Genomic DNA, 25619 nt, shown 5'->3' with positions numbered 1-25619 from the left:
CCTTTCCCATTTCTAGAGGAGGAAACTGAGGCACAGAGAAGTTGGTTTGAGCACTTTCCCAATGTCCCAGGAGTGAAGGATTTTTTTTTTTGAGATGGAGTTTTGCTCTGTCACCCAGGCTGGAGTGCAATGGCCCAATGTCAGCTCACTGCAACCTCCGCTTCCCGGGTTCAAGCGATTCTCCTGCCTTAGCCTCCGGAGTAGCTGGGATTACAGGGGTGTGCCACCATGCCTGGCTAATTTTTTTTTTGTATTTTTAGTAGAGATGGGGTTTCACCAGGTTGACCAGGATGGTCTTGAATTCCTGACCTCAGATGATCTGCCCACCTCGGCCTCCCAAAGTGCTGGGATTACAGGTGTGAGCCACTGTACCTGGTCAGATTGAAGGATTTCTGAGTTGGTTGTTGGCACTGCTGAGGGGTGGTGGGTGGCAGGGAGGTGCTCTCCTCTCTCTTTATCCACAGGGCTTCCCCCGTTTTCTGAAACAGACATGGGGCTTGCTGTAAGGTTTTCTCAGAAGAAATAGCCCGCTGCTCAGAGGGGGCCAAGGGGAGGGGCATTGGGAGAGGCTGCAGTGCCCCACATGACTTGCCCCACCTTTGGGTTGGGTGTGACTGGGATGGGGGGGATGTCTTGAGTGTGTGACCATCTGGGGGCTGCTGGGGCAGGGGAGGGGAATGGAAAAGAGATGGTTGGAGATGGCTTTGCACGTGTGCAGGTCAGCGGCAAATCTGCATAGGATGACCTTCTAGGAGTTAGCTTATCTGCCTCAAGGCAGAGTGGCTGCTCTTTCCTATTTTAGGGGCCTAAGACGTGAAACTGGCTGGACACGGTGGCTCATGCCTGTAATCCCAGCACTTCGGGAGGCGGGTGGATCACCAGGTCAGGAGATTGAGACCATCCTGGGGTGAAACCCCGTCTCTACTAAAAACACAAAAAATTAGCCAGGCATGGTGGTGGGTGCCTGTAATCCCAGCTACTCAGGAGGCTGAGGCGGGAGAATTGCTTGAACCTGGGAGGCGGAGGTTGCAGTGAGCCGAGATTGTGCCACTGCACTCCAGCCTGGGCGACAGAGACTTCATCTCAAAAAAAAAAAAAAAAAAGCCCGGACACGGTGGCTCAAGCCTGTAATCCCAGCACTTTGGGAGGCCGAGGCAGGTGGATCACAAGATCAAGAGATCGAGACCATCCTGGTCAACATGGTGAAACCCCGTCTCTACTATAAAAATACAAAAAATTAGCCGGGCACGGTGGTGGGTGCCTGTAATCTCAGCTACTCAGGAGGCTGAGGCAGGAGAATTGCCTGAACCCAGGAGGCAGAGGTTTCGGTGAGCCGAGATTGCGCCATTGCACTTCAGCCTGGGTAACAAGAGTGAAACTCCGTCTCAAAAAAAGAAAAAAAAAAGAAATTAAACTTAGCTGCTATAAATTTACTTTAACTGTTTGGAGCTTTCTGCGCCAAAATTAACAAAAGTGTTGCAGATGGATGTGAACAGAGCAGCTGCTTGTGCCTGGCAGCTGTGTCCCCACCTCCCATGGACAGGTGTGTGGTGGCTGAGATTTAATACTGTGTTTTATAAGGTGCAAATTTAATGAGCTGTTATTTCTAAGCAACATAAACTGAAGGCACGAACACTATAATTTTGTGCCCAGTGGGTTTGTACACCGGGATTAAATGCTTCCATATTTCCTGGTGCCCGCCGGAGACACCCAGGTGTCCTGTCCTCTGAGCTCAATCAGGGAAGCTGGCTGGCCCAGGGTTAGGGAGGAGGCCCTGGTGTGTGGCTGCGGTTTGCTGAGCGGGCATGACCCCAGTTGTCCTTGTGACGAGCTGTCTTTCTCTGGCTGCTCACAAAGCATGTTTTGTGAGTGGAAAGGAATGCAGGAGTCATGAATTTCTTTCTGAGTCTTTTGCGGAGGAGGAGGAGTGGACTGTTCATTTGTAGAACTGCCCAACCCAGCCTCCAGCCCCGTGTGTGTGTGTGTGTGCCTGTGTGTGTGTGTGTGCCTGTGTGTGTGTGTACGTGTGTGTGTGTGCCTGTGTGTGTGTGCCTGTGTGTGTGTGTACGTGTGTGTGTGTGCCTGTGTGTGTGTGCCTGTGTGTGTGTGTACGTGTGTGTGTGTGCCTGTGTGTGTGTGCCTGTGTGTGTGCCTGTGTGTGTGTGTGCCTGTGTGTGTGTGTGTGCCTGTGTGTGTGTGCCTGTGTGTGTGCCTGTGTGTGTGTGTGCCTGTGTGTGTGTGCCTGTGTGTGTGTGCCTGTGTGTGTGTGTGCCTGTGTGTGTGTGCCTGTGTGTGTGTGCCTGTGTGTGTGTACGTGTGTGTGTATGTGTGCCTGTGTGTGTGTGCCTGTGTGTGTGCCTGTGTGTGTGTGTGCCTGTGTGTGTGTGTGCCTGTGTGTGTGTGCCTGTGTGTGTGTGCCTGTGTGTGTGCCTGTGTGTGTGTGCCTGTGTGTGTGCCTGTGTGTGTGTGTGCCTGTGTGTGTGTGCCTGTGTGTGTGTGCCTGTGTGTGTGCCTGTGTGTGTGTGTGCCTGTGTGTGTGTGCCTATGTGTGTGTGCCTGTGTGTGTGTGCCTGTGTGTGTGTGTGCCTGTGTGTGTGTGCCTGTGTGTGTGCCTGTGTGTGTGTGCCTGTGTGTGTGTGCCTGTGTGTGTGTACGTGTGTGTGTATGTGTGCCTGTGTGTGTGTGCCTGTGTGTGTGTGTGCCTGTGTGTGTGTGCCTGTGTGTGTGTATGTGTGCCTGTGTGTGTGTGCCTGTGTGTGTGTGCCTGTGTGTGTGTGCCTGTGTGTGTGCCTGTGTGTGTGTGTACGTGTGTGTGTATGTGTGCCTGTGTGTGTGCCTGTGTGTGTGTGTGCCTGTGTGTGTGTGCCTGTGTGTGTGCCTGTGTGTGTGTCTGTGTGTGTGTACGTGTGTGTGTATGTGTGCCTGTGTGTGTGTGCCTGTGTGTGTGTGCCTGTGTGTGTGTACGTGTGTGTGTATGTGTGCCTGTGTGTGTGTGCCTGTGTGTGTGTGCCTGTGTGTGTGTGCCTGTGTGTGTGTGCCTGTGTGCCTGTGTGTGTGTGTACGTGTGTGTATGTGTGCCTGTGTGTGTGTGCCTGTGTGTGTGTGCCTGTGTGTGTGTGTGCCTGTGTGTGTGTGCCTGTGTGTGTGTGCCTGTGTGTGTGCCTGTGTGTGTGTGTGCCTGTGTGTGTGCCTGTGTGTGTGTGTGCCTGTGTGTGTGTGCCTGTGTGTGTGTGCCTGTGTGTGTGTGCCTGTGTGTGTGTGTGCCTGTGTGTGTGTGCCTGTGTGTGTGTGTGTGCCTGTGTGTGTGTGTGCCTGTGTGTGTGTGTACGTGTGTGTTTATGTGTATGTGTGTGTGTGTGTTTGCGGGTGCATGTGTATACATGTATGTGTACGTGTATTTATATGTATATGTGTGTACATGTGTGCATGTGTATATGTGTATGTGTGTATGTGTGCATGTGTATATGTGTGCGTGTGTGTATGTTTGCGTGTGTGTTTGTGTACGTGTGTGTTTGCGTGTATGTGTATGTGTGCGTGTGTATATGTGTATGTGTGTGTGCGTGTGTGTGTATATGTGTGCATGTGTATATGTGTATGTATGTGTGTTTGCGTGTGTGTGTATATGTGTGCATGTGTGTATGTGTGTATGTGTGTGTGGTGTGCCATTCTAGCCCCTGAAGGCTGTGGGACTAGCAAGTCATTTTCCACGAGAGGCCAGGGCAGTCCTAGGGCACCAGATGGTGCGTGCCTGACTATAGCACCAGAAGTCATTGTGACCTTTTCCCAACAATGGCTTCATTTTATGGCCTGCCACCTGCTGCTGTCTTGTCACTGTCTGGCGACCCCAGACCCCACGTGCGTCACCCCTGGCCGAGTGCACTCATAGTCCAGCAAACTGGCCATGCACGTCTGCTCCCCCAGCCAGGCGGTCACCCCACAGCTGCCCACCCATCGCACTGGGCCAGATTCTGGCTGCACACTCCAGGCTGGTGAGCAGTTAGGGGCCTGGGATTTTATTTAAAGCTCTGGTCACACTGTGGCAGCTCTGTAGCCTTCACCATTTAGAGGTCTCTGCCCACTTGCTGTCTTGTTTGATTCTTGCAACACTTTTGGGAGGTAAATGATGAGGCCAGAAGATTGACTGGGCCCATTTTACTGATTAAGAAACTGAGGCCCAGAGGAAGTAAGAGACTTGCCGAGGATGACAGAGCCTAGAAGTAGCAAAGTTGAAACCTGAACCCTGGATGTGGAGCTTTTGAGGGAGATGAACCAATAGCCGGATCTTAGAGAGGAGAGGCTCTGTTAGGAGTGCCTTTCAGGGTGGGCAAGTCTGTTTCCTGAGTGTGTGTTGAGGTGAGATGTTGGCTTGTCGGGGAGCCTCTAGTTCCTGTGCCAGATGAGACCCTCAACTTTCAAACCATCACCCTCTCCTCTCCTGTACCCGAGGTACAGATGAGGAGACTGAGGCACAGAGAGGGGCCATGACTTGCCCAGGGTCACACAGAGCTAAAAACAGAGCTGGGATCTGACCCTGTTTCCCATATATATATTTTTTTCTTTTGAGACTGGGTTTTGCTCTGTTCCCAGGCTGGAGTGCAATGATGTGAACATGCTTCTCTGTAGCCTCAACCTCCCAAAGTTCAAGTGATTCTCCCACTTCAGCCTCCTGAATAGCTGGGATAATAGGTGCTCACCACCACACCCAACTAATGCTTTGAATTTTTTTGTCGAGATGAGGTCTCACTATGTTACTGAGGCTAGTCTCAATCTGCCCGCCTCGGCCTCCTAAAGTGTAAGGATTACAGGTGTGAGCACCACACCTAGCCTGGTTCCCCCCGTTTTTTTTTTTTTTTTCTTTTTTGAGACATTGTCTCGCTCTGTCACCCAGGCTGGAATATAGTGGTGGAATCCCAGCTCACTGCAACCTCCGCCTCCTGGGTTCAAACCATTTTCCTGCCTCAGCCTCCCAAGTAGCTGGGACTACAGGCATGTGCCACCATATCTGGCTAATTTTTGTATTTTTAGTAGAGGCGGGGTTTCACCATGTTGGTCAGGCTGGTCTTAAACTCCTGACCTCAGATGATCTGCCTGCCTCAGCCTCCCGAAGACTTGGGATTACAGGCGTGAGCCACCGCGCCCGGCTATTCTCATTCTTGATGTGGCCCCTCCTCCTCTTCTGCCATGAGAATACTGGGCTGAATTGATGGCACTCAGTGTCGGAATGCAGGTCAGACAGCAGTGGTGATGCGGCCCATCCGGTTACAAGTTCTTAGAGTGGATTCCCCCGGGAGGTGTCCTTGACCTGGCTGCCCCATGTGCCTTCCTCAGCGTTTGTTTTACATCTGTGTGGCCTGTCCCGTCTTCACAGACAAGCCTGGGGAGGGCTTCTGCTCAGGCCTCTCTGGGAATCTGGGAGGCACCCAGTGAGGGAGCAGGTCTTCCTGCCCCTGTGACCTGTGGCTCCCAGTGTGTTCCCCTTTGGGCTGACCCATGTCTTGGGCTCCAGGTGGACCAGCTCAAGCTCAAGGTGAGTCGGCTGGAGGAAGAGTGTGCACTGCTGCGAAGGGCCAGGGCGCCGCCTCCTGGGGCGGAGGACAAGGACAAGGAGAAGGAGAAGGAGAAGGAGAAGGAGCCGGACAACGTAGACCTTGTCTGTGAGCTGCGTGCTGAGAACCAGCGGCTGACGGCGTCACTGCAGGAGCTGCAGGAGGGCCTGCACCGGGTACCAGAGCCGGGGCTCATGGGCACAGGGGTTGTGGGGGTTAGGAGGGCCTGCAGCTGGTACCAGGGCTGGGGCTTGTGGGCACAGAGGTGGGGTGGGGTCAGATCCGGAAAACAGGCCCTCTTGCTGTTTACTCATCCTCCCTAGGCCTGGGAAGCTGAGGATTTCAGAATGAGGAATCTGAGATCTAGATGGAGTCCTAGCAGCCTCTTGCCTGGAGCTCTGAGCTGAGGGCCCTTAGCTATCTTTGGATGCCTGGTCTGGGGTGTGTGAGCAGCCTCCAGAAGGCCCCCGAACTCCCTAAAACTGTCCACTTGATTTTGAGTGTGAGCATTTTTCTGGGGAAAGGGTCCCAGCTTTGATCTGATTTGTAGAGGGTGTGGTCTGGTGGTCCAGACTTGCTTAGTGTCAGCGGCAGGTCAGCGGCAGGTCAGCGGCTGCATGGGCTTGCTCCTGGCCATTGTTCCACGCAGGAAGTGGGGGATGGAAGCTAGTGCCTTTCCTGGGGTTGGGGCACTTGGCTGGGTATGGTTCTGGGGGCAGGATCTTAGGCCCAGGGTCTACCTGTTTGGGCCAGGCTCAGCCCCTTGAAGACCCCCAGTCATCAGGGGCGGGTAGGCCTTGGAAGTCGCCGTTGTCTGCTGGCCTGGATGCTGGGTGAGGGCCAGAGCATGAGTGTGCGCCTGCTGCTTGCTTAGGAATCAGATCCTGGCTGAACCTGCCCAGCCACACCCTCATTCACTTAGCTTATTTGCACCCCAGATGCTCTCTGGAGGGTGGGTAGGGCTGGCAGAGCCATGCCCACTCTGCAGAGCGGGAGACAGAGATCCAGAGAGGTCAAGGCCTCAGGCCAGCATGGCAGAGCTGGTCAGGTGGGTTTGGAGAGCTGCATGTCCCCTTCCTCCCCATGCCTAGGGTGGGCCCTGAGCCAGACCCTGAGGTGGCCCTGCCCTGCGATCCCCAGGAGGCGAGCCGGCCGGGGGCCCCGGGCTCTGAACGAATCCTGCTGGACATCCTAGAGCATGACTGGAGGGAGGCACAGGACAGCAGGCAGGAGCTGTGCCAGAAGCTGCACGCTGTGCAGGGGGAGCTGCAGTGGGCCGAGGAGCTGCGAGACCAGGTGGGGCCCTGCCCGTGCTCTGCCCCTGGTCGGGGAAGGTGTCAGGCAGGGTTGGCGTGCTCACGCCTTCCCTGAGCATCCAGGGTGCTGAGAACTGTGTTCATTCATTCTCGGATATTGATGGAGGCACCCTTCTAGGTGCTTGAGACACCCGCAGTGAGCAAAACAAAGGTGCCTGCTCCCTTAGGGGGAACTCCGGCAGGGCAGGCTGGCAGTACGGGAGACACACAGTCCCACGTCAGCTATTTCCTGTAGCTGGAGGCGATGAGCACTGTGGGAGACGCAGAGCTGGGGAAGAAGCCGGCTTCGGCTTCAGTGGGGAGGCCAAGGGTGGCTGGCTGGGTGACATGATGATCATTCTCCTCATTTTACAGATTAGGCAGTTGAGGGCCTGGGAGGTAAAGTCAGTGGCTCAGACCACTCCACGGGCAGGAGGGAACTTGTTTTGGGTCTCAGGATCTGGGAGAGCGTCTCTCACTGGCCCTCCTGGGCACCTGCTGGTGAGATTTCTCATGGTCCCCAGCCCTGTGGTCTGACCCCGCCCGTGCTGCCCTCAGTACCTGCAGGGGATGGAAGACCTGCAGCTGAAGCACCGCACACTGCAGAAGGACTGTGACCTGTACAAGCACCGCATGGCCACTGTCCTGGCTCAGCTGGAGGAGATTGAGAAGGAGCGGGACCAGGTGAGCCCGCCCTGGTGTGTGCCAGGCCCTCAGCCAGTTGCTAGTTCTTGTGGGGGGAGACGAGGAGGAATGGAGGGGACTAGAATGGTAGAAAGAGATGTGAGCAGCTCCCTGGTGGGTTAGGATGGGGCATGTGGTCGGGGGAGACAGACGGGGACCTGGAGCCCTTGAGATACCAACCTGACACCCTGGAGCCGCCGGCCTCACCTCAGCTTCCATGACAGTTACAGAAGTTGACCCTGGTGTCTTCGTTTCTGAATCCCTTGTTCTCTCCATCTCAAAGACAAGCTCAGCACAGAGGAGGTGCTTAGAAGTGGCTGCTGCTGAAGGAATTCCCCAAAATTTTGGCTCTCAGTCCCTGCGCACTATGACCCTTGTCTCCTGCCAAGGTTGTGGGGTGGGCTGAGGACCTCCAGCCAGTGCCACCAGGCCCCCAAGCCTCCTGATGTGAGGCTCCATGTGCAGCAGGGGCGGGCAGGAGGTTTTTGTCCTTGACCAAGTGTGAATTCCACTGGAAGAGTTGAAGTCTACATATTACTATTAGGATTACTTGTGAGACTGGGTCTAGCTTTGTCACCCAGGCTGGAGTGCAGTGGTGTGAACTCAGCTCACTGTGGTCTCTGCCTCCCGGGTTCAAATGACTCTCCTGCCTCAGCCTCCCAAGAAGCTGGCATTACAGGAATGTGCCACTATGCCTGGCTAATTTTTGTATCTTTAGTAGAGGGAGGGTTTCATCATAAAGTCCAGGCTGGGCTCAACTGATCCATCCGCCTCAGCCTCCCAAAGTGCCAGGATTACAGGTGTGAACCGCCTTGCCCAGCCGAAGTCTATATATGAGAAATGGCCTCAGGATCCCCTGGCAGGCTTAAAAATGCAAATCTGGGGCTTCATTCTCTGGACATTCTGATTCAGGTGTCCAGGGTGGGCCTCAGGAATCTGCATTTTATGGGGCTCCCCCCAGCTCTAAGGCTGTGGGTGCCAGGTCTGGGCCATAGGCCCAGCTCCAGAGTCCCTAGTCTTCACTGTGGATGCAATAGGCTGGGTTTGACTCGGCTTCTCCACTGACTGGGATGCCGTGAGTAAAGCCCCTGGCACATAGCAGGTCTCATGGAAAGGTCTTCAGTTGGATCGTGCAAATGGACTTCCTGATCTGAATCCCAGCTCTGTCCCTCCAGGCTCAGTTTCCCCAATCTGCAGAATGAAAATAATGCTATTAATAGTATCTAATGTAGCCACTTAGTGTGAAGATATTTAAATAAGCTGATACTGAGCTCAGGGCCTGGCACACAGTGCTCTGTAAGTGAGAGCTGCCGTTCTCGTTACTGTCCCCATTCTCCAAGTCACAGGCCCGGAAGCTGGGCCAGGGTGGCCCCTTCAGCTGCTGCCTCCCTTCCCCCCACCCTAGGCCATCCAGAGCCGTGACCGGATCCAGTTGCAGTACTCACAGAGTCTCATTGAGAAGGACCAGTACCGAAAGCAGGTGCGGGGCCTGGAGGCAGAGCGGGACGAGCTGCTCACGGCGCTCACCAGCCTGGAGGGCACCAAGGCTCTGCTGGAGGTGCAACTGCAGCGGGCCCAGGGTGGCACCTGCCTCAAGGTGAGCGGGTCAGGATTGTGGGGGTCCTGGCAGGAGCTCTTGGCCAGGGCTGGGAACGTGCCAGCCCTGGTGGGAGACCTCAGCCAGGGGAGGAAGCTTGGGGGAAGTGGGAAGAGCCCTCAGTTTGGGGTGGGAACTGGGACCCAGGGTGGGCTGGGTTTGGGCTGGTGAGCTGGGGGACCTGGGGGGAGAGGTGCATGTTGGTCTCTTAGTTTCTGGAGTTGCTACTGGGACACGAAGGAGAAGCCTGACTGCCTGGGGTCCTGTGTGCATGTTAGAATGCCAAACCTGGGCCGACCAGCTAGTTAGGACCAACATGGGCATAAGCATCCCTCAGAGACCAGCTGGTCTAATCCTCTCATCGGACACGGCCCAGAGAGGGTCGGGGGCTTGCCCAAGGCCACACAGCCAGCTGGCACTGGAGCTGGAGTCCCAGACCCTTTGTACATTGGACCATGGTCCTCAGGCTGCTGCCGGGAGCTCTGATTTTTCCTTTTTTTGAGTTAGAGTCTCAGTGTGTCGCCCAGGCTGGATCCCAGGTTCAGGCTATTCTCAGCCTCCCTAGTTTAGTAGCTGGGATTACAGGCACCTGACCAGGCCCAGTTAAGGTTTTTGTATTTTTAGTAGAGATGGGGTTTCAGCTGGTTTCGCACTCCTGACTTCAAGTGATTCTTCCGCTTCAGCCTCCGAAAGTGCTGGGATTAGAGGCGTGAGCACCTAGGCCGCTTTTTCTTATTTCGAGTCGCCTGACAATGAACTCCGAAGGCCTGGTTTTGAGGCATTGGGGTTTGGAGGAATGGAAGTAAGCATGAATCCCTGACGTTTTTTTTTTTTTGGAGACAGAATTTCACTCTCGTTGCCCAGGCTGGCGTGCAATGCCACGATCTTGGCTCACTGCATCCTCCCTCTCGAGGTTTCAAGAGATTCTCCTGGCTCCCGAGTTGCTGGGATTACAGGCCTGTGCCACCACACCCAGCTAATTTTGTATTTTTAGTAGAGACAGGGTTTCTCCATGTTGTCAGGCTGGCCTCGAACTCCTGACCTCAGGTGATCCACCCACCTCAGCCTCCCAAAGTGCTGGGATTACAGGCGTGAGCCACTGCGCCCGGCCTGATGACTTTTGTTAAACCTCCAGTTGGCTTTTTTGCGGTTAGGTAGAGACAGAGTCCCTTTTCATGCCCAGGAGGCCCTGGAGATGAGGCTCCTCCTGTCCTCTAGCTGGGTTCTATGGGTTTTAGCCTTTTAACTGGAATGCATCACAGTTAAAAGCCTCAGGGCTTTTGCACATGCTGTTCCTCTGCCTGGCCCATCCCAGCTGGACCTGCTTAGCACCTGCCTACCCTCGGGCTCTCAGTTCAAAGCATACTTTCTTTGGAAGGTACTTGGGCCGCAGGCTGGGTGGGGTCTTTGCGTGTGTTCCCGGCGGCAGCTTCCTCCTGCTGTCGTCTCAGCTTGGCGTTATGTTGTTCCCGTGTCTGCGGATTGACAGTTTGTCTCTTCTAGGCTGTGAGCTCCCTGAGGACAGGGATCTGTCCCGTGCTGGCACATGGCAGGCGGTCAGGAAAGGCCTGTGGCTGGCTTGGGCCTGGCACTGCTCACCTTCTTCTCTCCCTCTCCTAGGCCTGTGCGTCCTCCCATTCCCTGTGCTCCAACCTCAGCAGCACTTGGAGCCTGAGCGAGTTCCCCTCCCCTCTGGGAGGCCCAGAGGCAACCGGGGAGGCCGCTGTCACGGGGGGATCTGAGCCTCACCCCTCGGTAAGACACCTGCCCCATCCCAAATAAAGGGGTACGCTGCTATGGCATTATTACTAAGGCAGAGAGTGCTTTCTGAAGGATCCATTTGACAGGTGAGGACACCGAGGCGCAGGGAGGCCAAGTACTTTGTTGAAGCTCACCCAGAGGGGAGAACTGAGGAGCCACTGTACACTGTAACCTTGCAGAGCCCACAGCTTTGCCCTGGGCCCCACTCCTCATCTGTGGAATGGGCACAAACCAGGTGTGCTGAGGACTGGGAGGGTGCCGGGCAGCAGGGGTGACCCAGGCCCTGTCATGGCATTGCAGGAGGAGGCCACAGACAGTGAGAAGGAGATCAACCGACTCTCCATCCTGCCCTTCCCGCCCAGTGCCGGCTCCATCCTCCGCCGGCAGCGTGAGGAGGACCCCGAACCCCCTAAGAGGTGAGATGGCTGGAGATAGCAGCAGACGCCCGGGGGGGTGGGGCTGCTGTTTCCCGAACAGCCACCTCAGAATCTACAATGCCAGAGTCAGGTCCAGGCAGTCACCTCCCTTTATAGCCCTCAGGTGGCTGGAGCTCTGGAAACCCAGGCCCTGTGAGTCATGGGGTGCCTGAGGTCAGGGTTAAGATAAGGCCAATGAGTGAACTCAGTCCTAGCCTGGCAGGAGAGTCACTGGAGATCAAGCCTTGAAGATCCTGTACCCAAGGAGAAGCTTGATGCTTTAGGACTAGGGGACATGGAGAATGGTTCAAGGTGTCAGGGACCTTGGGCAAGAGAGCCAGGCCCCAGGTTTGGGCATCAGTAGGAAATAGGGACCAGAAAACCCAAGAAACAGCCTCTGATGGCAAGACCAAGGGTGGGAGATACCCGCCTCCTGGGCACGTTCCCTGTCACTGTCTCCCCCTTGTAAGTAGCCCTTGATTGATTCCTTTACCGGTGAGGGGCGCTGGGAGGCTGTGATCAGCGTGGTCTTGGTCAGCGTGGGTCTGTCCCAAGGGGGTGTCTGATGAGGAGGTCATAGTTCAATTTAGGAGGCGTACCTGGGAGCCACAAACCACAAAGGCGGCAAAGGAGGGTGAGATGAGGGGGTGAGAGATCAGGGGAGGATTCTAGGAGGAGGTGGCATTGAAAGAGCTGGCTTTGAAGGACATGCCAGGGCATTCTGGGGTGAAAAACAATGGACAAACCAGAACATTAACTTCTTACCCTGTGAGTTTAGGAGAGCCAGGTGGCATGGGTGCCCTGTGCCTGGGACCCCACCTTGAGTCTAGCCTGCATTTGCTTGGTGGCTGTGAGACCTTTTTCTGGCGTGGGGGCAGGATGAGCGAGCAAGGCAGAGTGCCCACCGTGCCTCACCTCCTGCCCCCTCCCTGCCCTCTCCCTGCCCAGGTCCTTCAGCAGCATGTCAGACATCACAGGTAACAGCCCTTGAGCTCCGTGGGGAGGGCTCATCTGGGGGCGGGGGAATGGCTTTGCAGCCCACCTGGAGTCTGTGCCACCTACCCTTGCCTGCATCCCCTTCCCTGAAGCCCCACTATGGCCCCTGCCAGGCAGGAAGGCTGTGCCTGGGAGGCCCTTGGGGCCTTTGGTTCCGGCCTCTTACCCTGAGCCAAGTCCTGGCCCTCACTCTTCTTCCTGGCTGTGATGTATGAGGCTCTTCAGTTCTGGACCACCTTTCACCCTCTTCCGGGAAACTGCAGGGTCAGCCTCATGGGCCCTGACCTATCTCTGAGCCCATGTGGGTCTGATGTGCTCCTGGGTCAGCCTGCCAAGGCCCTTGGGTCCTGGGCTGGAGGGGTGTCTGTCCCAGTCATGGACCCTGGCTGCCCGTTTCCCGGTCCTAGGCCCCTGAACCTCATACTTCTTTCCCAGGGAGTGTGACACTTAAGCCCTGGTCCCCTGGCCTCTCTTCGTCATCTTCCTCCGACAGCGTGTGGCCTTTGGGAAAGCCGGAAGGCCTCCTGGCGCGGGGCTGTGGCCTGGACTTCCTTAACAGGTACTGTGGCTGCCTGCGGTGGGTGGAGCCAGGGAGACTGAGAGGGAACAGGGGCGAGGAGGAAGGAGAAGCTGCCTCACCCCTGTTTTATGCAACTGCTGGAAGATGAAGGTGCGTAGACAAGGGCAGCCCTTGGATTCAAATCCTGCCGACACTGTTGATTGTCCCTGTGACCTGGGCTGGTCCCTTCACCTCTCTGGGCCTCTGTTTCCTCAGTAGCTAAAGGGAGATGACCCTTTTTGCATGTGGGTCTTTTGAGGGCTCTGCTCACATAAGCAAAGCCCCCAGCTCTGCCAGACCTGCAGCAGGTACTCAGTAAAAGTTGTTACAAGCTGTCCTTGTCCCAATATCCTGCCTATCCTGAGTCCCTAGGACTGAGCCACCCAGCAAAGCTTCATGCTGTGGGTGGGCTGGGACTCCCTGTGACTGGGCCAGCCACAGGCCGGTAGCAGGAGTCACAAAGCCTGTTAGTGCAGAGTGTGCACTGCAACTGCAGGCCACGTGCTGTTAGTGGCCACAGTGTGTGGCCACTGTTCAGACTTGCCAGTGGGTCTCAGGAGGGCTGGGGCACAGCAGGGGCCGCACTGCCACTGTGGTCTTGGGACTCAGCTGGGAGGAGAGGGCAGGTAGGGAGAGCATCCGGTGACTGGAGGGGGAGTGAGGGGGAGGGCGGAAGTTAGGGCGTCCTGAGTCAAGCTGGGAGAGTGCGGACTTTGGCTTGTAGACTCTGGGAACCCTGGGAGGGGTTATTAACTGTAAGGCCAGCTGCTGGCTCTTTCACAGCATGCCCTTTGTCCTGGGAGGAGGCATAATTATGATGATCTCTGCTTTATAGAGGCTCAGAGAGGTTAAGCAACTTACCCAGGGTCACACAGTTGGGAAGCACCAGGTCTGGGTTCACAGTGACCTGATGGGACTTGGGTTTTGCAAACGTTGTCAGAAGCAGAGACCGTCAGTGCTGGAGTATGGCGGTGTTGGGTGCAGAGGGACAGGTCACACAGCAGATCAGTACAGTGTAGGACCAGGACCTCCGAAGCAGCTTGGTCAGCTCAGTGTCCACCCAGGCCCTGCCCCCACCTGACCCCCGGCAGTGGGCCTAGCGAGACATTGTTTCTGGCTGAGCAGGACGTGCTTCTCGGGAAAGGGGTGGAGGCGTCTCCCTTCCTGCCCGCCTCAGCCCTTCCTCCCTTCCTCCAGTTTGGGCTGCAGCAGGGGTCCTGGCTGCTGTCCCGGGGGCACCAGGATGCAGCCAGGGAGCAGGAGCCTCTGTCCCTGCCCCGCCCAGGCCCCACGATCACATGGGGCCACTTCTGCTGCCTGTGCTGTTCCTGGGGAGGAGAGGGGTTCCTGGGGAAGAACACAGGCTGGGTAGGGCGTGGAGGTGGTGGACAGAATGGGAGAGAGAGGGAGGGAGGCGGACAGGCAGAGGGGAGATGAGGGCGTGGACAGGGCCCTGGTTGGGGCAGCTTGTGTGTCTCTTGGGGGTGTCTTACGGTGAGGTGGGAAGAGCAGGCTTTGGTGCCAGCACTTGCTACTGTGGGACCATGGGCAAGTGTCTGAATTTCCCAGTGCCTCAGTTTCCTGCTCTATAAAATGGCCTCCAGTAGTACCTGTCCCCTCGGTCACTGGGGGGGTCCCAGTATCCCTTCTAGAACGCTCAGAACACGCACAGTGGATGTCAGCACACGCTGGCTCTTTGCCATGATGACTGCTGCCGTTGCGGTTTAGCCCCCAGAGCAACTTTGCAAGGCTGGAATTTTAACCTGGTTACACAGACCAGGACACTGAAGTTCCAACAGTTAGACATTGCTCCCAAGTCACAGGCCCCTCGGAGCTGATTGGGGATTCCGATGTGCCTTCCCCTGTCTTAGCTGCTGGAGCTCTCGCGCCTGTGTCGTGCGCCCACTGTGCGCCGGGCTGCTGGAGCTCTCATGCCTGTGTTGTGTGCCCACTGTGTGCTGGGCACCACGCTGGGGATTTTCTCTCCTCTTTCCCATTTTCTGCCCATCTCTTGCCCTCAGCCTCTCTGCCCTGCCCTTTCCAGCTCTTGGAGCCTGGGAGGGGATGGTGGATAGTCAGGGACTGGGGCAGGCCGGGGTCAGGCTGACAGATAGCCGGGTGAGGGACAGCAAGGGAGGGCATATGAGCCAAGTGAGGTGCTGGGTGAGAGGGGCAGGGCATGGAGAGCATTGGGGGGTTTCGGGGTGCCATCTCCCCAGCATAGCCCTGCCACTGCCCCTGCTCGCTCATGTGGTCCCAGGGGATCTCTGGCACCTTCCTTGCAAAGAGAGGGTTACTATAAGTCATTGCCTGGCTCCACGGCCCACCAGCTGTGCCATCCTTGGCAAGTTAACTTTCCTGTGTTTCAGTTTCCCTTACCTCAGCCCTCGGGTTGTCAGGAGGATTGACCGAGGTGATCCGTGGGGCTTGCATCAGTCTCAGCTTGGTCCCTCACCTGGTACCAAGCAGGCATGCAGACTATGCAGAGATCTTCCCACAGGGCCCTGGGCGACACTCACCGAGGCAATGTGGCCCATCACTGCTCAGAGCTGGCCGAGCTGGCAGACTTGCCTGTTCCTGTGTGCCTGTGACATGACCTGACTGGGGAGGGGCTGGGAGCCATCACCTGCTGGCTAGGGACGCCGTGCTTCTCAGCACCCACAGGCAGGCGTGGAGGCAGCCAGCTGGTCAGGCAGTCCTGGGAGTGGGGAGCAGGCAGCCCCTCTCCCTGCTGTGTCCTTTCTCTATCCCTCCTGCTTGTCTGCTGAGGCCGGGGTAGGAGGGACCCTCTCTGGACCCTGCTCCTGGCAAACCCCAGATGGGCTCTGCAGACTCCGAGAAGTGCTGGGAGCGGGTATCCCTGGCTGTGGAGGCTCAGAGAAGTCACTGGTCCTTTGGGGAGGTTGGTAGGGGCATCCTGGAGGAGGGGACGCCTGAGCTGGGTCTTCATGGAGCTGCAGGAGTTGTCAAGAAGAGCCTGAAGGCCTGAGGTCAAGGCTGAGGTCAGCCTTGATGCTTCCATTGCAGAGGAGAGGTGGGTGAAAGAGGGAGCAAGTAGGGGGTGGGTGGGGTTGGCAGCAGAGCCTGGGTGCCTTTGCTCACTGGGCTCTGGTCCAGGGAGGCCATGATGGTCAGTTGTCTGTGGGTTTAAAACACGTGGGGAAACTGAGGCGAGAGGTGATTTGTTATGAATCACACCTGATGCCAGTAAATGTCTAGTTTTGACCGAGCACTTAGTGTCTACTGGGCCCTGTTCTGAGAGCTGCCCATGTCTGAACTCAGCGAGTAGCAGGGGAAGTAGGTGGAGCTGAGGCTCAGCAGCTGAGCAGCCCGGCCGTCTGACCCCAGCGTTCCTGCTGGCGCACTGCGTGCTGCTCTTCTCAGACCATCTGACCACAACCCACAGTGAGGGAAACCCGGTGCACACGCCTGGAACAAAAGGGTCATGAGATAACAATTGGATGTACCGCGGCAGCGGTGGGGTAGGGTAGCCTTCTACTTTCCATCACCTTATCCAGCTGCACTGGCCACAACCCAGTAAATATCAGCACCCACTAAGGGCCAGGCCTGCAGTTTGGAGGCCCCGGAGCCCTCTGGTTTCCACCTCTCCCTGCATCATCTTTTATTTGTGCCATGTGCCCCCCGAAGCCCACAGAGGTCTGGGCTGCCATTGTCAGCCTTGTGTTATGCACGTGGTAACTGACGCTCAACAGCTGGCTCATTTGCCCAGGTTAGGGTGCAGTCTGTGCTGGGGTTTGGTGCGGACCGTGTGCTCCAGCCACACAGCCATGGCCAGCATAGCCAGGCTGGGTCTCAGGCCCGCCCCCTTTCCATGTCACCTCCATGCAGCCAGGACAAGGTGTGCTGAACGTTGCTTCCCACGCCTGGCTCTGTCTTACCTGAGGGGGCAGGGTGCCCCCTGCAGCCTCACCCTCCCCAGGCTGGCAGCAGGGGGCAGTGCAGTTGTGTCTGGGCTGCAGCTGCTGGGGTAGGAGGAGATGCCATGCCCTGCTGCCTCTCCAGCCGGCACACCTGCCAACCTTGGTCTCCCCACTTCCTCCAGGCCAGGGGTCTGGCAGGGGACTTGGGGTTCACTTCTCTCTGAGCCTGGCCCCAAGGCCTCACCTTTTCTCATCCAGAGACAGACACAACCCTGCCATGATGGGGATTTTGGTGACGTCTTAACTGTCAGTGGTCCCACTGCCCATGGGAGGAAAACCAGACGCCTCTGTTCTGTGGCCTTGAAAGGCTGGCTCCAGTTTGCCTTTCCTCGCAGCTCCTTCCCCGGATGTGAAACGAGAATTAGGGCAAGCAGCTGAGCATGGCGTCTGGCGCATGGGAAGCACCCAGGAAGTGCTCGCTGCTGCTGCTGTTATTCAGTTCTCCCACACATCCGGTGTCCCGTCCTCCATACCTTTGCTCTACTTTATTCCTTCAGCCCGGACCTCTCTTCCCTCCGTCTGTCACCAGAGTGCTTCTGTTCTTCACCAGGGTAGAGCCCAGGCACTTCTTCCGTGGGGAGGCTCTCCTCTCTGCTTCCACTGCTGGCTGTAACCACCTTCAGATCTGTGCCACATGCTAATGGCGACCTCCCACCCCAGACTGTGAGCATAACCCGCTTTTTTTTTTTTTTTTGAGATGGAGTTTCACTCCATCACTCAGGCTCTAGTGCAATGGTGCAATCTTGGCTCCCTGCAACCCCCGCCTCCCGGGTTTAAGCAATTATCCTGCCTCAGCATCCTGAGTAGCTGGGATTACAGGTGCCCGCCACCACGCCTGGCTAATTTTTTTGTATTTTTAGTAGAGACAGTGTTTCATTATGTTGACCAGGTTGGTCTTGAACTCCTGACCTCGTTATCTGCCCATTTTGGCCTCCCAAAGTGCTGGGATTACCTGGGATTACAGGCATGAGCCACCGCGCCTGGCTGCATAACAAGCTTTTATTAATCATCTGCTATGGACCAGAGACTGGGTTTGGTGCCAGGGATTCAGAGCTGAACAGTATACAGGTTTGGTCCCGAAGGTGTTTGTTCTGATGGAGGAGATGAAAGGGCTGTGGCAAGGCAAAGTTGGAGTGCCCCTGTGGCAGACTCCACCGCACCGTGTGCCCAGGGGTCCAGGGGAGAGGCTGCTTGTGACTTGAGTTTGAAGGATGAGCAGCATTTCCCAGGTGGAGAAAGTGAGGAAGGGCATTCCAGGCAGAGGGCACAGAAGATGCAAAGAGGCCTGGGGATTCAAGTCATGGCATACTTGGGGAATGGAATCATTGTGGTTTTCCAAGAAGGCTGAACTGAATCCAAGTACTGACTGGACTCTAATTCCCATCTCCTTTCTCCCTTCTCAGGTCTCTGGCCATCCGAGTGTCTGGCCGGAGCCCCCCGGGGGGCCCAGAGCCACAGGACAAGGGCCCAGATGGACTGTCATTTTGTGGGGACAGATGGTCTGGGGCTGTGGTGCGGAGGGTGATCTCTGGGCCTGGGTCAGCCAGGATGGAACCAAGAGAGGTGAGATCCTGCCTCCTGAGCTGGGAGGTGGAGTCACTACTTTGGCCCCAGCTGGACACTCCCTGGTTGGTGGATCAAGATCACTGGGGATTGGCCAGAGCAGAAGTGGGCTCACTGATTAGCTGCAGTTGCCCTGTTCAGCCAGGGTTAATCGAAGTCTGATTGGATGTGGGCTGGGCGGTGGGGCCAATTGACAGCACGTTACATCCCTGTGCTTCAACTGGGGAAAGACCTGGATAAGCTGGGTGGGTTGGTGGGGGGGTCCTGTGGATGGGAGTGGGTCTGACTGGGCTGGGCATGGCAGTTCCCGAGGGGGCACTATCTGAACTGTGAGGCATGATCACCCCTACATCCAGTGTTCCTCCAGCCCCTGGGCTGCTCTACTCAGAGGCTCACTTCTTTCCCTGCCTGCCTGGGTTTTCTCCCAGCAAAGAGTGGAAGCTGCTGGTCTGGAGGGGGCGTGTCTGGAAGCCGAGGCCCAGCAGAAAACCTTGCTCTGGAACCAGGGGTCCACATTCCCCTCCCTGATGGACTCGAAGGGTAAGTCTGCCTTGGGAGTTAGAGCTGATGTCCTGAGAGAGGGTTTCTTTCTTTCCTTTTTTTTTTTTTTGAGACGGAGTTTCGCTCTTGTTACCCAGGCTGGAGTGCAATGGCGCGATCTCGGCTCACTGCAACCTCCGCCTCCTGGGTTCAGGCAATTCTCCTGCCTCAGCCTCCCAAGTAGCTGGGATTACAGGCACGCACCACCGTGCCCAGCTAATTTTTTGTATTTTTAGTAGAGACGGGGTTTCACCAGGTTGACCAGGATGGTCTCCATCTCTCGACCTCATGATCCACCCGTCTCGGCCTCCCAAAGTGCTGGGATTACAGGCTTGAGCCACCGCGCCCAGCCTGAGAGAGGGGTTCTCTAGTCCGTGGTGCATGTTGGGGACCAAGGGCCTGGCCTTGCCGCAGTTGCCCTTCTCCCGGCTCCCCGCTGCTGCCTCCTATCCCTTCCTCTGTAAGCTGCTTACAGTGAAAGGATCACTGCATTAGGAGTCCAGAGACCTAGGTTTGAGTCCTGGCTGTTCCTAGAGGGTACTGGGCTTGGGCAAGTGCCTGCCCCTCTGAACCTAAGTCTCTTATTCTAAGAAGGGGAAGGTGGGGTCCTGGAAGCTCAGGCCGCGAGAGGGCCATGTTTGTGGTCCCACCAAGGGCACTCCTGGACCTCACCATCCTCCTTCCTCCCTGCCTATCCATGCCCAGCCTGCCAGTCCTTCCGTGAGGCCCTAGAAGCCTGGGCAAAGGGGCCAGGGGCCGAGCCCTTCTACATCCGCGCCAACCTCACCCTGCCCGAGAGGGCAGATCCCCATGCCCTTTGTGTGAAAGCCCAAGAGATTCTTCGGCTGGTGGACCCGGCGTACAAGCGGAGGCAGGAATGGTTCTGCACCCGCGTTGACCCCCTCACTCTTCGGGACCTGGACCGGGGCACTGTGCCCAATTATCAGAGGTGACGCAGAGCCAGGAGCCGGGGATGGGGTCCCCCTGGGAGCCAGGCCCAGATGGGGGTGCTCTCCTTCCTCCACACATGATCCCACTTTCTCCCACAGAGCCCAGCAGCTCCTAGAAGTTCAGGAGAAATGCCTGCCCTCCAGCCGGCACCGAGGCCCCCGCAGTAATGTGAGTGTGGCTGGGTGGGCAGTGGGCGGGGGGGCAAGGGTGGGGTCCAAAAGGGAGCTAGCAAGCTCTGTTCTCTGGCAACCTAGGAAGATGCTCCCTCCCTCCTTCCCTGGGGATTTAATTGGGTGTTTACTATGTGCCCAGAAAACAGAACAGCAGAGCTCACTGTGCAGGGTAGTTTAGAGGTGAAATGAGATAAAGCATGCCTAGTTCTCAGGAGGAGCTTGGCACATAGTAAGCATTTGATGAAACTGCAGTCACATCCACTCTTCCAACGCCTGGATGTCCTGCTGTGCACACGGGCAAGGGAGGCTGAGACATCAGATAAAGAAAGAGCGAGGGCCCCAGCCAGGCAGCCTGCATTGGAGCCCTAGGTCTGCCCCTCATCGGCTGTGTGACTTTAGACAATCTCCTGAACCTTCCTTGGGGCTGTTTCCTCATCTGTAAAATGCGGGGGCTGCACTGCCTCTCAGGCTGTCCATGGCAAGAGATGGCTTCCGTGAGTTAGTGCCCCTCAGGGGCTTAGCAAGTGTCCGTCCTGTCGCAGGCACTTGATACTGGTCCGCTGTTGGTAGAATCAGTTTTCCTACCAAGGCCACATTGCTAACTCACTGGCAGAGAACCTAAAGCTGGCCTTCTATGTGATATTTGGTTCCTCGTGATCTCTGGGCCTCAGTCTCCCCATCTGTAACTTGGGGGGTCCTCCACCAGGCTCGGATGGGCTGGCTTCCCTGGGGCCTCAGGGCTGGTCACCTTTGAGGATGAAGAGGAGTTCATTCCAGGCAGAAGGCACAGAGGCATGGCTGTGTGTGGTGTTCTTGGAGGGTGTTGGTTACAGCAGATGCAGTCTCCCTGCCTGGGGGACTGTGCTGGGCAGGGGAGATCAGGAGAGGGCCTGGTGGAGGAGGGCACCTTTGCTGACCCAGGCTCTTCTGGCAAGCCTGGACCATGGTGGCAGTGGGGCCCACTCAGCCTGGGGTCCCGTTTCCTCCTCTCTCCCTGCACCCTCCCAGCTGAAGAAGAGAGCCCTGGACCAGCTGCGGCTGGTGAGGCCCAAGCCTGTGGGAGTGGCCGCAGGGGACGCCCCAGAGCAGCCGCTGCTGGAGCCCTGTGGAGGTGAGTGTGTGGGCGCAAAGCTGGGTCCCGGCTTGCGCCTGGTGTCCCGGAATGTGTGCAGCTGGGTGTCCTGTAGTCTGGGTAGCCTCTTTGGCCTAGAAGGGCCTGTCGTGAGGGTTCAGTGGGGGTCATGCTGAGGGCCTGAGAGACGAGCCCCATCCCCGGCCATGGTGATTGCCAAGGTTGAGGGAGACCCTGCGCGGAGGTGCACATGGCTGTGACTGTGTGTCTGCACAAACACGGGCCTGTTTTTTGTCTGGTAGTGTGTGTGTAGCAGCGCTCCTGACACACGTGTGGTGGCAGGTGCCGTGAGGACCTGGGTAGGGGGCCGTTCCCGGAGGTAGTAGGGTGAGGCCTTAGGCCAGACAGGGAGAACGGGCTGAGGGAGCAGCAAATCTAGGGCAAGAGGAGCGGGTAGTTAGGGAGGACTTCCTGGAAGAAAGGGAGTTTCCGCTGGGGCTTTCAAGGATGAAGAGGAGTTCGTTCCAGGCAGAAGGCACAGAGGCATGGCTGTGTGTGGTGTGCTTGGAGGGTGTTGGGTACAGCAGGTGAGTATTGAGTCCCAGCTCTGTCAGGCATTGGGGACGTGACTCCCTGCCCTCATTCAGCTGTCTAATGGGTGGGTAGGGGATCAGATAATCCCACCTGTGAACACAATTAGAGTGTGTGAGGTGTGTAGTGGAGAGAACTGGAGGCCGTGGAGCACATGCCAAGGCCCTGCTGTCTGGGGACCAGGGAACCAGGGACGGTGGGACCTAGGCTCTGAAGGAGGGCAAGGGTTACCTGGGCTGAGTAGTGCGGGGTGGGGGTGGTGGTGGTGGTCGGTGGCTAGCAGCCTCCCCAGGTGCTCAGGCAAGGGTGCGTCACCCACGCAGAGGAGGTGGCTTTTGTTCCTGAGAATCTGGGAGGTCACTGGTTTGTAGAAAGCAGGGGAGTTGACATTATCGGATTTGCTTTTTAAAGCCTCCCTGGCCGCTGGGTGGAGAATGACCTGTAGGGGGCAGGGATGAGGCAGAGGATCAGGCAGGAGCTACTGCCACCGTCCTACTGTGTGCGCGTGCACGTGTGCGTACGCACGCACTCGTGTAGGTGTGTAGGAGGAGCAGGACTTAGGAAGGGATGGGTGGTGGGGATTTTGGGGTATTGAGGAGTTACTACCCTGCCTGCCTGTGCCCTTATCTCTTCTGCGCCCCTCCCCTGCCACAGAGCCAGAGCGCAGCCTCAGACCCTACAGTTTGGTGCGGCCACTGCTGGTGTCTGCCCTGCGGCCTGTGGTGTTGTTGCCTGAATGCCTGGCGTCCCGGCTCATCCGAAACCTGCTAGACCTGCCCAGCTCCCGGCTGGACTTCCAAGTGTGCCCTGCAGGTGAGATCGTGTGCCCTGGTGGGCTGGGGGATTTCGGGCAGCCAGACCCACGGACTCTTAATCTCTCCCTCTTTTCCCTGTGCAGAAAGCCTCTCTGGGGAGGAACTGTGCTCATCCTCAGCGCCTGGAGCCCCCAAGGCCCAGCCTGCCATCCCTGGGCTGGGCAGCAGGATCCGGGCCATCCAGGAGTCTGTTGGGAAGGTAGGTGCTGGGAGCTGGCCTGGGGTGCTCACAGGGGTGCCCCAGAGTGGGTGCTGCTGTTCTGGGCTTGAGCGCCAGCGTCTCAGTGCCACCCAGGCTCTGCTGCTCACTGCTAGGGCAACCCTGGGCAAATTCTTTCCCTCCTGTGGTCCTCAGTTTCCTCACCTGGGTGGGAGGGCACAGTTGACTGCCTGTGGGTCCCCCTTGAGGTGTTCTACTGCCCCAGCTCATCTACACATTCTCGTCCTTGAACTTGCCACAATCTGGGAACTGGCGGTCAGCTGTAGGGTGGCGGGTGGGTTTGGGTCTGCTCCGTCCTCCAGGTGGGGAGGCCTAGATCCCAAGAGGAAGGTCTATTCTCCAGGTCATCCCATGAGCCCAGGTCCCCGGTCTGTCCTTTTGGGCTCCTCCTTTGCTGCTAGGGTCCCTTGCACCTGGGAGGGTGTGATGGGGGACCCGTCTGGGGGCAGAGCCTGGGAGGCTGATGTCTCTGGGCCGGGAGTACAGTGTAGCCTTGATCCTCCGAGCAGAAGCACTGCCTGCTGGAGCTGGGTGCTCAGGGTGTGCGGGAGCTGGTGCACAATGAGATCTACCCCATCGTCATCCACGTGGAGGTGACCGAGAAGAACGTTCGGGAAGTCAGGTGAGGTGGGTGGGTGGGTGGGTGGCTCATCGGGCAGTGGGCAGCGTGCAGGGCACTCGGACCAGAGCTCATCCTCCTGGAGGATGCCTCCCCCCTGCCCCATCTGCCATCTGTCTCTCTTGGGTTATCCGTCTTCACTCTTTCCCCTTAGTCAGAAGCTGCGCATTATGGACCATTAAACACTTCTGTAGTAGAGGCTGGTGGCCTCCTGCTTGCTTGTATCCCTGGCCCGGGCCCCGGCCACTCTCCTCATTTGTTCCCACCCCCAGCTCAGGCAGATACCACCTTTCAGGTCCCCACTTGCCCCTCGGGAGGGTCAGATTTCCTGCCTGCCTCGTCCCACTCTCCCTGTCTGTCTTGGGCCCCCACCTTGACCACTGCCCACTCCTCTCTCTCGGCAGGGGGCTGCTGGGCCGGCCGGGCTGGCGGGACTCAGAGCTGCTTCGGCAGTGCCGTGGCTCAGATCACGTGCTCTGGGGGCTGCCCTGCTCCTGGGTGCAGGTCCCCGCCCATGAGTGGGGCCACGCAGAGGAGCTGGCCAAGGTGGTGCGCGGCCGCATCCTGCAGGAGCAGGCCCGCCTCGTGTGGGTGGAGCGCGGCAGCAGCAGAGGCTCCGGTGGCAGCAGTGAGGCCTGAGGCTCATCTGATACCTGCGGCTTCTTCCAAGCCAGCGGAAACCCTGGTGTCTGAGGCGAAGCTGGGTCCTCCCATCCTGAGCCTTCCTAGAACCTTGGACTCTCAGTCGCAGGGCCCTTGGCTCTGGCCTTGCCCAGCCTTCGGGAGCCCCGGGCCAGAGCGCCCACCCATCCCCGTACTTGCTGCTCTGGGCCTCTCCACCTGTCCTGGGGTCTCCACATTCCCACTAGTGGGTCTGTCTTCTTAAACACTCGCCCTGGAGTCTCCACATTCCCACTAGTGGGTCTGTCTTCTTAAACACTCGCCCTGGAGTCTGTTCTCACACCTGTGCGCAGGTTTGCACACTCAAGTTCTCACGGGTAGGCTCAGGTCTGTCCCTCTGCCCTGGGCACCAGGTCTCCCAAGGACCTGGGCCTGTTCTGCTCCCAGGAGCCCTGAGCCCATTATCGTGTGACTTCCGCCATCCAGCTCACGTTCCTCGTGGATTCAGCCATGCATGGGACAGCAGAGGGGTTGGGGGCAGCGGGCGCTTCCTGGGCCCTCGGTCACCTGTGCCCCTCATGTCTCCTCACATGGGTATCTGTGGTTCTCTCCTGTGTAAATGTCACGCCCCACCCCCGTTTCACGTGGGCACACGCAGGACTGTCTCTCACAGAGCCCAACCCCTGCCTCTGCCTCCCTCTTGGGGGGCCGGGGAGGGCTCTGTCATGAGAATGTATAGCCCGTGAAGGGGCCTTTTTCACTCTGAAGCTGCACATTACAGAACATTAAACACTTTTGTCGTAGACATTGGTGGCCTTCTGCTTGCTTGTATCCCTAGCCTGGGCCTCCGCCATTCTCATTTGTCCCCACCCCCAGCTCAGGCAGATACCACCTTTCAGGTCCCTGATTGCCTGTTGGGAGGGTCAGATTTCCTGCCTGCCTCATCCCAGAGCCGCCCGCCATCTGTGCTGGCATCACCTTACCCGCCCCTGAATGACCAGAGAAGGGCCGCACGGATGGGCCACCCCAGCGCTCAGCCCAGCCCATGGCTGATCATCAGATGAGTGCCCCCCCCCGCCCAGAGCAGGGCACCAAAACTGGCAGGGTGTGGTCTCAGACTGAAGGGACCTGACTGCTGAGCCCAGGAGCTCAAGAGCAAACCCTTGGTATGCTCGCAGGTTCCTGAGATGGCTCCACTCAAGAGAGGATGGTGGTTCCCACTGGGAGCAATCTAGGCAGCCTTCCTGGAGGAGGTTCCACTTGAGCTTGGGAATTGGGATTCCTTTCTTCAAGAACCACTTACTGGACCTATGTGTCCAAGTGCAGGTGACTGTCCTCAGCCACAATGATGAGCCTGGGCAGGCCCTGGGGCTTGGGGTCTGGATGTACTAACAAGTGTAGCTTCCAGGGCGAAAGCTTAGGGGCAGCACGTGGGTTAGATCTGGCCACCTGAGGAGGGGTTGGACATGAGGTCAGGAAGGGCAGTCCTGGGGTGGGGCTGGGAGTGCAGAGGAGCTTGGGCTGTGCCCTGGAGGCTATGGGAGCCTCCAAGGATAGGGGAGCAGGACTGTGGGAACTCTGGTTTGGGGTTGGCTCACAACTGAGGCCAACTGGAGTAGGGGATGGGGGAGGGGGAGGGATAGTGAAAGAGAGGAGCAG

The 25619-nt window shown here is 57.5% G+C and overlaps 1 protein-coding gene across 2 annotated transcripts in view; it reads left to right on the top strand.

Annotated features, from left to right (window-relative positions):
- CARD10 (caspase recruitment domain family member 10) overlaps positions 1-24765 on the top strand; it is a 30542-nt gene extending 5777 nt beyond the window's left edge. Inside the window, exons 5-21 of one of the 2 annotated variants that reach the window (XM_035272171.3) lie at positions 5507-5722; positions 6687-6842; positions 7400-7525; positions 8931-9122; positions 10743-10877; positions 11184-11299; positions 12248-12276; positions 12731-12854; positions 18199-18358; positions 18787-18898; positions 19604-19847; positions 19948-20017; positions 21031-21133; positions 22340-22498; positions 22584-22699; positions 23230-23342; positions 23744-24765. In XM_035272171.3, coding sequence (XP_035128062.3) covers positions 5507-5722; positions 6687-6842; positions 7400-7525; positions 8931-9122; positions 10743-10877; positions 11184-11299; positions 12248-12276; positions 12731-12854; positions 18199-18358; positions 18787-18898; positions 19604-19847; positions 19948-20017; positions 21031-21133; positions 22340-22498; positions 22584-22699; positions 23230-23342; positions 23744-23978 — 2406 coding nt within the window. In that variant the 3' untranslated portion in view covers positions 23979-24765. Of the gene's footprint in view, positions 1-5506; positions 5723-6686; positions 6843-7399; positions 7526-8930; positions 9123-10742; positions 10878-11183; positions 11300-12247; positions 12277-12730; positions 12855-18198; positions 18359-18786; positions 18899-19603; positions 19848-19947; positions 20018-21030; positions 21134-21600; positions 21682-22339; positions 22499-22583; positions 22700-23229; positions 23343-23743 lie in introns of those variants that run through there. The other variant, XR_004733483.3, reaches the window with a different exon arrangement.
- Positions 24766-25619: the final 854 nt, after the last annotated feature.

The sequence above is a fragment of the Callithrix jacchus genome, chromosome 1 (genome assembly GCF_049354715.1).
Source record: "Callithrix jacchus isolate 240 chromosome 1, calJac240_pri, whole genome shotgun sequence".
Taxonomy (NCBI): domain Eukaryota; kingdom Metazoa; phylum Chordata; class Mammalia; order Primates; family Cebidae; genus Callithrix; species Callithrix jacchus.
This window is presented reverse-complemented; position numbering and strand designations above follow the sequence as displayed.